We start from the raw sequence: 10,227 nt of genomic DNA, 5'->3' as shown, positions 1-10,227 counted from the left end.
TAATAATAATAATAATAATAATAATAATTATAAGGGAGAATAATACTCGCCAATATACCCGAACGTAAAGAAAAGTTGAGGTAACTTCGCCGGCCCTCCGCTTAAATTAGTAGCTCTACCGACGTAAGTATAATTTATTACTATAAGATAGTAGCGGTTCGCTAATTAGAATTTAATTTATTATTATTATAAAAAGAGAAGCTAGATTATAGAATTAATAGATAAAATAAATAAATAGAAGGATAAATAATTTATATACCCTTTTAGTCTAAAATAGTATTAATAAAAGTAAATTCGTTCAATTTAAATTAATAGAAGGCGCAATAATAAACTAAAATATAACCGAAATTAAAGAAGGGTAATTAAAATTCTCTAATCTATTATACTTTAGTAATAAAATAGATTTACTTTAGTAGTTTAGTAGTTAAAGAGGGCGGGGCCGACGGTTTTAATCTATTTAACAATTTCTAAAATAGGGTTTCGGTTTTAAATCGCTAAAAATAGACTAACTTTAAATTATTCTCTATAAAATAAAGTTTTCCCTATAAAATAAGGTTTTTTCTATAAAATAAAGTTAATTAAGGGTAAAAAAGTAAAATACGGATAAGTAAATTAAAAGAATTATTAAGAGGAGGAGAGGTTGTAAAGGTAGTGAATAGGATTCTAGAAGGCTAGTACGTATATTGGACTATTAAATCGATATATTACCCTTATAGGGGAAGGGTACGTTATATACTATATTTAAACGGGCAAAATTACTATTTTAGCGAAATATATAAATATTTTTATTACTATAAGACTACTAAAATTTTTTTTTTATACTAGCTTTAGTAACCTTCCTATATTTGCCTGTATATTAATCTATACGTCCGGTTTTAATATTTATCTAACCAACGGATAAAATTCAATAAAGTAGGATAAGTTAGTAAGTAGCTAGTACGCGTACGGTTAATTAGGCTCTAGGCTTAAATATAGAAGCTAAAATCTAAAATCAATTTAATTTTTATCGATTTTAATTTAATTATTTTTAGAATTTCTCCCTCTCGGCTACCCTCCTATACCCTAATTTTAATATAGTAACTTTAATACTATTATATTAATTACAATTCTATTAATTACTAATCGGTAAGAATACTTTTATATTTCTCTATAGGATGCCTAATAATAACTAATAATAAACGTAAAATATATTTAATAGTAAATAGTATTAATCCTATCCTCTAACGAACTAATTATATACCTCTACCCTAATTAGCACGTTATATACTATATTTATTTAATTTAATTATAAAAATAATAATAATAATGTAATTACGATACTAATACTAATATTATTACTAATCCTTCTTTAGTATATTTATTAAAGTCTCGCTTTATTAATAAATTTAAATCCTTAGTTCAATTAGCCGCGGCTATAGCGACTATTAATACTTAGGGATAATTGTAAAATTAAAATAGTAAGTATAGCCTTATATTTTTAATTACTATATTTTGTAACCTACCTTAGGGATGGGTTCTTAGAATTATTAGAATTTCCCTCCCTTATTTAAGAATTATATAACCTAATCGAAAAGCGAACTACTCCTAGCCGGAAATAAATATTTAATAAGATACTTCTATACGGAATTAAATATATAGGAAAGGAGCCAGTAATAATATGAATACTATAATAAACCGGCGCGTTTATTAAAGATTATCCTATAATTAAGCCTTATTATCTTTAGAAAAGACTTTTATTAGGGCTATAGGGGTATAGGGCTAGGTAGAGGGCAGAGTAGGCTATATATTACCTCTCGAAATAAATTGGTTAGTAGTATCGTTTAGAAAGAAACCCCTTTAGAATTTATTTATTAAAGTAAATTATATAGCTATAGTTTCTTACCTTTATAGGACGAATAATTCCTTCTTTATTAGAGTAAATTAATTATAATAATTATTATTAAGAAAAGCGAACGCTTTACGTATTTAATAATTAGGATTACTATACCCCTTCTAAAATCTCTCTTATTCGAAAGTATTATATTTAATACAGCTATCTACTATAATTTAAGAAGCTAGAATTTATAATTTTAAACTTTTAAAAATACTAGTTAAAGTATATAATACCTCTCTATAAGGAATTTCCTTAACTTTCGGCTTCTTAATATAATTATTATTATTATTACTATCCTTATTATTATTATCTTTATTACCGTCGCTAGTATTAGTACTTATACTAACCCTATTCTTATATTTAATAGTATTAGTACTAGAATTCATTAATTAACTAATAGCGGTAAGTATATTACCTTAGAATTGCTCGTAAATTATTACTTCCGTAAAAGGTTAGCCTTAAAATTGGCTATAATTATAATCTTTTTAAATAATTATAGTTAGTATAATTTAATATTAACCTTATAACTAAATAATTATATATTAACTTTAATTAATATAGCCTATATATTATTATTTAGAGTATATTATTACCTAATCGGATTAATATTAATACTAATCCTAAATAAACGGCTTAAGCACTAAAAGATATAATACTTTCTCTTAAATAAATTAGTAATAGATTTTATACTTTCGTACATTATAATATAATTAAAATACTTTACTTAAACTTTATTATTAACCCGAATATAAATAGAAGGTTTAAAGGTACCGTTATAGTAATACCCCAAACCGTCGGCTACGAACAATTTATAAAGGACTATTAGCTTTAGAATATTAGGCTAGACAGCCCGTATATACTTCTTCTTAACAAGTTTTTCTTCGGTGGGCTTCTCCTCGGCGGGCTTCTTACCGGCGGGCTTTTTACCGGGCTTCTTAATAGGCTTCTCCTCAGCGGGCTTCTCCTCAGCGGGCTTCTTACTAGCAAGCTTCTTACCAGGCTTCTTACCGGGCTTCTCCTCGGCGGGCTTCTCCTCGGCGGGCTTTTTACCGGACTTCTTACTAGGCTTCTTACCGGGCTTCTCTTCGGTAGGCTTCTCCTCGGCGGGCTTCTCCTCGGCGGGCTTTATACCGGGCTTATTTTCAGTAGGCTTTTCTTCGGCGGGCTTCTTAACGGGCTTCTTAATAGGCTTTTTAACGAACTTTTTAATAGGCTTCTTCTTCGGGGGGGTAAAATTAGTCTTATTATTACTATCGTCCGCACCCTTATATTTTATAAATATTATACTAATATCCCCCTCTCGCCTATTATCATTTCCTAAACTATCGTTAAATTCGTTTATATAACCTCTATAATCGTTATTTACTACGAAATCCTATTTAACTAACGGCTTATCCTCTTTACTAAGCAGTCTATTATTACAATCCTTACTCTAACTTCTAACCTCAATATTATTATCTTCTATAAAAGTCTAAGCCTCAGCCTCATCGGCTTTAACCTCATCCTTATTAATTACTCCAACCTCGTCCGTATCGTCGGTATCGTCCGTATTATTAGCTTCGTCGGTATTATTATCCTTATTAGTATTATCGTCTTCATTGGTTACCCTAGCCTCGTAGGTCTCGTCGGCCTTATTAATTACCCCGGCTTTAATACTAGATTGCGAATTTAATTCTCTATATATAATATTATCTTTATAATAATTAGGTTTAATATACGTAATTTAAGAGCAAAATAGTTTAATAATAGTAATAGTAATAATAGTATTATTAATAGTATCCTTCTAGGACTAAGCTTAAATTTAATATTTAAGGGTAGCCTTCGTACGGACTAATAACCCCTTTTAAGAATTAGAACTATTCTTCTTCTAAAAGCCGGCGGTAATTTTCATTTAAAAATTAGCTTTAAAGAAAGTAGGGGTACAAATAGAGGGAGGGGTTTTAATAGGCTTAGCTATATAGGCTATATTATTAAGGGTCGTAATAATACTTTTAGTACTAAAAGGGAGGGGAAATAAAAAAAGTAATAAGAAGAAAGAGAAAGAAATATTAGGATTTACAAACAACCTCGTCTTTTATATACGATAATTAATAGTATTAATTACTATAGTTTAATTAATACAAACTTAATTATCTATCCGGTAATTATTAAAATCTAAGCTATACTAATAGAAATAGGGACTTCAATACTATACTAAATATATACAAATAGAACCAAGCCCTTTAATACTATACTAAGCATTACAGTTTCGTTACTACTATATTACTATACTACGCTCCCGCGTTCGGATACCAGTAAACCAATATTAACGAACGCAACGCAGTAAGAATATTTAAGAGGTCTTAGCGTACCTTAACCTTGCATTACTGTGCAGATTCTAGAGGTGCCCTCCTATACAGTAATGCAATATCCCCCCTAACTTTTTAATGTGGTAACGAACACGCCCTAGGTACTTAGAGGTACCTACCTTACTCACTCGTGGTTTCAGTTGTGAGCAGCTGGACATATGCATCGGCCTCGGCCCAGCATAGGCGGGACAAATTCTGTCCTCTTATCATGAGAGTAGTTAGGTATCTCGAAAAGACCTCTAGATATTTTGCCGTAAGTACCTAGTATGCAAAGGAGTACACATCAGTAGAGGTACCTCTAAATTTTCCTCAAAATTAGGGCAATCATCTGTACCTCTACCTCGTGGCTCATGCATATCCCCAACAATCAATTCGTGCCTCCGACTTTCTTTGCCAGGTCGATGTCCTGTTCTCCATGGCGACTGGTGAATGGCGTCGGCGCCAGTGCCGTCACCAGGATGAACATGCCAGTCTAAGCCTAAGACTGAGAATGAGCCTTTGTGACCTTGAAAACATGCTCAGGTTTTGAGGATGTCAAGGTGACTCCAGTCACCATTCACTCATGAAACCTTTCCACTTGATCTATAGATAGGTATTCCGTTGTCAGTAGTATACATACACGCAACTTCCGCTGATCCAGGGACCAGGCCTCACCTGAACAGTTTGCACATTCCATTCCCTTACGACAGTCATCTTGACCACGCAACATCAACTCAACCATTGCACTCACAATGGCAGAACTCAAAATACCAGCCCCTCCCCACGATGAGCACGTGAGTTTTGTCGATGACGATCTCGCAGTGTCCCAGACCAGGAGGATGCCGGAGGCGACCACCAGAGATACCCCGTTGAGAAGAAGACTGAAGATGTGCCCAGACGAGGATCCTACGGCTGGCACCTGGGCTCCAGCTGGACAATTGATTGAGAACGACGATTCTCAGAACAGCAAAGTACCGCTAGACGCATCTCTACCTCTATGGAACGACACTACCCGCGAAGTCTACCAACGCCTCAAAGACCGCGCTGAGAAGCTTGAAGCCGCCCCATCAATAACGCACCTGGCGCGTCCAGCTCAAAGAAGGACACTCCGAAATCTGACGCTCCTTCCGAGGACGATACCGGAGGGAACATCTACGAAACTCTCCTCGGTCGGATTCAGTCCACACTGCAACAACTCCACGACCAGCATGACCAAGAGGAGACGACAAAACCAAGTGCGAACCCGACCTCCAGTCGTTCCACCACCGACACCCATCTCGACAACCTTTCAAGTTCTTCCATTCCTCCCACCAACGAGCAGCCTCCTACGCCACGTTCCAAAACCTTCACCAGGCCGTCGTCCTCATCTACCACCAAGCGCAAGGGATCCAAGAGCAAGCAATCAGGTGCCTCCATGAAGATATTCGCTGTCAAGGGAACGAAGGCAGAGCGTCTTCAAGAGTGCATGGAATACTTTCCGAAGCCCCCTTCGCCGATGCCGAGTCCTCCCGCTTCTCCGGGCTCTGGTGGGAACTGTTGACTGAGCTCCGCGGTGAGTTATCCTGAAAGCGACACTCGAGAGATGAGTATTGGTCGTTAAGGCTGACGTTGAGGACCAGGGTCAAGCACAAGAAGAATCAATCTAGGTCCTGGTAGGTCTAGCGATTCGAGACGGACCTCGGTCTTGGTATTGATTTTGTTATCATGAGAGAAGCATCAAGAGAGAAGAGGTGACGAAAAGGATTGGTAGCTGCATGGTGAAGGCTTGGGAAAATAACCGCATCTTGTCCTATTCCTTATCCACGGGAAAACATTGCCAGATGTTTGGTGGATGTGAGATGAGATGTATACAGTTATCGTAGGTCAAATCGTATCTACGTTAGTCGTATATAGAGGTGAATTTTATATGCGCCGCTTCAATTTTCAGAGGCATATGTTTGTTTGTACCTCAATTGCTTTATATATTCCGTCCAGCCGTTAGCAAGATGCTGCAACGACAATTATAACACTTGCCTAGAAGGCTAGAACATCGCGAAGTGGCCCTCAGTCCGAACCAGGTTAGTTCTGCAAGGCTGCTTTGGTACCTCTACGGCCTTCTAGATCTTGAGTTTGGAGCTGTTCACGGTGACAGTCTTCATCCTTGAACGACAAGTTAAGGTCCATCTGGGTTGTCTCAATCATATCGCTCACCCATTTTGTTTGTTAAATGAATGGAGCAAATCTCGTTGCCCATTTTCTGCTTCCGTATAGATCAGTATTGAAGCCTTCAAAGTACCTCTACCTAGCAGATCCGATACGATGACCATGACCCTGAGTACTGACCAAGAACATGCGAAGTAAACACCAGGCTGACCCAGGCTTTTGCCTCGCGTCAAGCTTCGGTACTCTTGCCTGTTGGGCATGCTTGGACTGCAAGGTTTCCTCGACTTGGCCTTCCCAACCTGAACTTGCAACCATTCACAGGGCCATTTTGGGCCTTGGAAGGGCAGACCAAGGCTCATCAAGGTCGACCTTGATCTGTCCATTCACTCTTCTCAAGGGTGCGCTCTCCTCGCATTCCATAATATTTTTTTTTACTCCTGAAATGATCACTGGGGAAGTTTTTGTCGTTCACACCTCCCAAACCTGCATGCGAACCACAAGTCTCAACATCAAGCCAATCACCAAGATGTCCGACAAACGACCTCTACCCGAGACCCCTCGGCCCTCCAATAGCGGTAATGCACGCATCACCGACTACTTCAAGTCAATCGAACGAACTGGGAATGATAGAAAGTCCAAGAGAGAGCTCGGAGATGAAGAAGTTGATCGACCGACGAAGAGATTCAAACAAAGCGACGATGGACATGCCAGCAGTATCAAAACGGCCCGATCCCAGATCAAGGTCGACAACCCGAAGACCAGAAAGCCGGCGTCTGCTCGTCTTCTAGACGAGACTGACGGCGGACTCCACGATAGCCTTGTCGGCCGCAGGGATTTTCTTGAGGAAGAAAGGGTGGAAGACAAAATGAGGCCTCGAAACGCCAACATCGAGCGCGGCGGTGTGACGATCGACGCTGATGACACTGCTAGGCTGCGCCGGCCCAAAGCACCATCGCCTCGACTTTCCATCCCACGATCGAAGAAGAAGTTTTCGAGTGCCCGACTTTTGGACGAGACCGACGGGGGTCTCAACGCCGTTCTTACTGGCCGATTCGAGACCACGCGATATGAGGAGCCCATGACCGGGGAAGATGCGGAAAACCCCAACCACACTTCAAAGCACAATGGCTTGATCGGCGAACCAACAACGACCGAAAACAACAACATTGACGCCACTCCGAGAGGCCGTCTCAGGAGGCCTTCGCCTCAACGTCCTCCTACGACCCCCCAACGCCATAGCAACCAGCGTCGGGAAGAACAAAACTCGAGTCCAATGTACCCAAACGACAGCCCTTCATCATTCCTTCTTCCGAGTCCCGTCGTTGATTTGCCCGCACCGGAATCGTCTCCCGTGTCCTTCCCTTCTTCCCCGTTGACGCAGTAAGAAGGTACTTGGCAGCTCGTCCTTGCTCCATGATGAAGCACTTACCCAGTTTCAAAGATTACAACGACAGGAGCGGCAGCGAATGGAAAGCAGAACTTCAGAAAAGCGTGTGAGAGATCAGAGCTTGGTGGCTATCATGAATAAGGTACCGACGACGTTGATTGGGCCGGACATGCCTAGAAATGAGCAGGAACGAAGGAAAGAGAACGGTGGGAAAGATAGGGAAAACGATAAAAAGTAGTAGCGAGAAGTGGAGGATCGTAGGAAAGTTGAAGTACTTGGGGTGTCATGACTTCAAGCCGTATATAGCACACCATTCCCCAGATTTGGAGGGTACGGCCGGGACTGTCTGATCCCCCCCCCCCCCAGAATACCTATCTATAGATATCAGCACATCAGTGTCAATCTATCGAGATGCCCGGTGACTCGCATGACAGTGACGACACTCACCTCTGACATCGCGAAGTAGCCACCAAGCTGAGCCGGGATCGTTACCTCTATGCAAGGCTACCTCAGCATGGCCTTCCGAACCTTAAGTTGACACCATTCACAGGCCGGTTTTGAAACCTTGGAGGGGCAAGGTAAGGTTCATCCAGGCTGCCTCCCAATTACCCTTCACGGCGCCCATTCCCACTTGTAAAGAGAGCAAATCTCGTTCTCTCCCTGCTCCAAATTCTACTTTCCTCATCACCGACCTCTTCATCCAGACGTCCATCATTCACCCCAAAATCGCACCGAAAGCACACAGCAACTCCGCGTTAGCTTGCTAGGGACAATGGCCGGACGATCAAATTCCCCCAGAACTCCCTCGCCGAAGAGCGGAAGAACCGGAAAGATCACCGACTTCTTCAAGTCGGTCCATCAATCTGACCCAAAGCAACCTACAAAACGAGAGCTTGAAGTCGAGGACCAAGATGCTCAGCCGACGAAGAAGCTCAAGCGAAGCGACGATGGGCATGGCGGTAGCATGAAGACGGCCCGTTACCAAGTCGCCATCAACACCCCTGAGCCCAAGACCAGAAAGCCAGCCTCCGCCCGTCTACTAGACGACACCGATGGGGGGCTTCACGAAAGCCTTGTCGGCAGACGGGACTTCCTCTCCGAGACGAGCGCCAGGGACGACGGCCTAGTTGAAGACCAGCAACGCAAAGCCTCCAGGCCAGTTCATACCCCCGCTCGAGCAAACGCCCCTAAGTGCAAGAGGCCGACATCTTCCCGTCTATTGGATGAGACCGATGGAGGTCTGATGGACAGCCTGGTCGGTCGCTTCAAAACTCCAAGGCACGGGAAGGAAATTTCCAGGTTTGAGGAGATGAAGAGCACTGACGGCTCGATGCACGAAACCGTGAACGATAACGTTCTGGACGATGACACCGAGGCTGAGACCATCAAGCTCGATGATAGTGAAGATGAAAGAAGCAGCGACCAAGACGATGAGGGGGATTATAGCGAGGAGGATAGCAGCGATGACGAAGATAGCGAGGTTGACGACAGTGACAAAGAGAACGTCGACCCGCGGAATCGCAATAGAACACCCTCGCTTCCGCCTCTCCCCGCAACCCCCGAGCACCACGGAAACCAGAGCGAGACTGGCGACGGGACCCCAAGTAACCAATCCTCGACCAGTCCATCGCCGCTCCTTCTGCCGAGCCCGGTCATCGATTTACCTCCACTCCCATCTTCATCCTCGTCGTCGTCCCTCTTGGTCCCTGAACATCAGTCGACCTTGCCTTCTCCCCCGTCGTCGCCATAGATCATTCGTATCGACTCGCCTTCGGTCTGCCTTGAATGCATTTTCACTTCCAGAGCATCAGAGCATCCAGCGACAACACTGGTAGCGGCATATGAGAACTCCAGGACGACAGATAAGCCGTAGGTCCGCAGGGAATCAAGAATCCAAGACTCATCACCACGACTATCAACAATGTCGGCTTGGGAGCGTCTCGAGATGGAGATTCTGATCGAAACTAGGCGGACAAATGGAGAGATGACGGCGCGAGCTGGAAGTTGTTGAGTGAGCGAACAGCAGGCCAGCCAGTGTTGGAGCATCGGGGGCGTTCGGTCGGAGTCGAAAGCGGGAGGGATAACCAAGCTGGGAATCCATGTTGGAGCACATGGGTATGGGGCTGGCGAGAAGAGGTGGAGGTGCTTGTGTCGAGACGGATAGAGGTAATAGGATGCCAATGAGAAAAAGACAGTTTATCGTATCGCATAACTCTGAATCCCAGACGGTCATCACGCTATTTCTCGCTAATTGTCTCTCCTATGTGCCATATTGTCGCGCAAACGAGTCAGTGCTTGAATGCTATGATAGCAACGATGACCAGTCAAGACTGCCACGTACCTAAAGACATGACATATGCCAGTTACAAACCCTTGAAGTTTGGGCAAGCAATACCTGGATCTCTGAAGATGTCCTATTGCTGTTCGTATGTAACTCCGAATCAAGTCACCAGCAGCTTGGCCTCGTTTTTAGACCACTTACCTGTAAATGACCAGGT

General features: G+C 42.2%; 4 protein-coding genes across 4 annotated transcripts; 3 read left to right on the top strand and 1 right to left on the bottom strand.

Moving 5' to 3' along the window:
* Positions 1–2,714: 2,714 nt before the first annotated feature.
* NCU05672 (hypothetical protein) lies at positions 2,715–3,187 on the bottom strand (the record flags this gene model as incomplete). Its single annotated transcript, XM_957684.1, has 2 exons — positions 2,715–3,092; positions 3,161–3,187. The coding sequence occupies 2 exons, from the start codon at positions 3,185–3,187 to the stop codon at positions 2,715–2,717; spliced, it is 405 nt and encodes a 134-aa protein (XP_962777.1).
* Positions 3,188–4,952: 1,765 nt separating this feature from the next.
* Positions 4,953–5,740, top strand: NCU05671 (hypothetical protein; the record flags this gene model as incomplete). Its single annotated transcript, XM_011395565.1, has 2 exons — positions 4,953–5,171; positions 5,333–5,740. 2 exons carry the CDS (start codon positions 4,953–4,955, stop codon positions 5,738–5,740), a joined length of 627 nt encoding a protein of 208 aa, XP_011393867.1.
* A 789-nt stretch (positions 5,741–6,529) lies between these two features.
* Positions 6,530–7,827, top strand: NCU05670 (hypothetical protein; the record flags this gene model as incomplete). Its single annotated transcript, XM_011395564.1, has 1 exon — positions 6,530–7,827. The coding sequence occupies one exon, from the start codon at positions 6,530–6,532 to the stop codon at positions 7,724–7,726; it is 1,197 nt and encodes a 398-aa protein (XP_011393866.1). The 3' UTR covers positions 7,727–7,827.
* Positions 7,828–8,501: 674 nt separating this feature from the next.
* Positions 8,502–9,479, top strand: NCU05669 (hypothetical protein; the record flags this gene model as incomplete). Its single annotated transcript, XM_957681.1, has 1 exon — positions 8,502–9,479. The coding sequence occupies one exon, from the start codon at positions 8,502–8,504 to the stop codon at positions 9,477–9,479; it is 978 nt and encodes a 325-aa protein (XP_962774.1).
* Positions 9,480–10,227: the final 748 nt, after the last annotated feature.

Source organism: Neurospora crassa, linkage group III (genome assembly GCF_000182925.2).
Source record: "Neurospora crassa OR74A linkage group III, whole genome shotgun sequence".
Lineage (NCBI taxonomy): Eukaryota > Fungi > Ascomycota > Sordariomycetes > Sordariales > Sordariaceae > Neurospora > Neurospora crassa.
The sequence above is the reverse complement of the archived record's forward strand: the minus strand, read 5'-3'. Positions and strand labels throughout refer to the sequence as shown.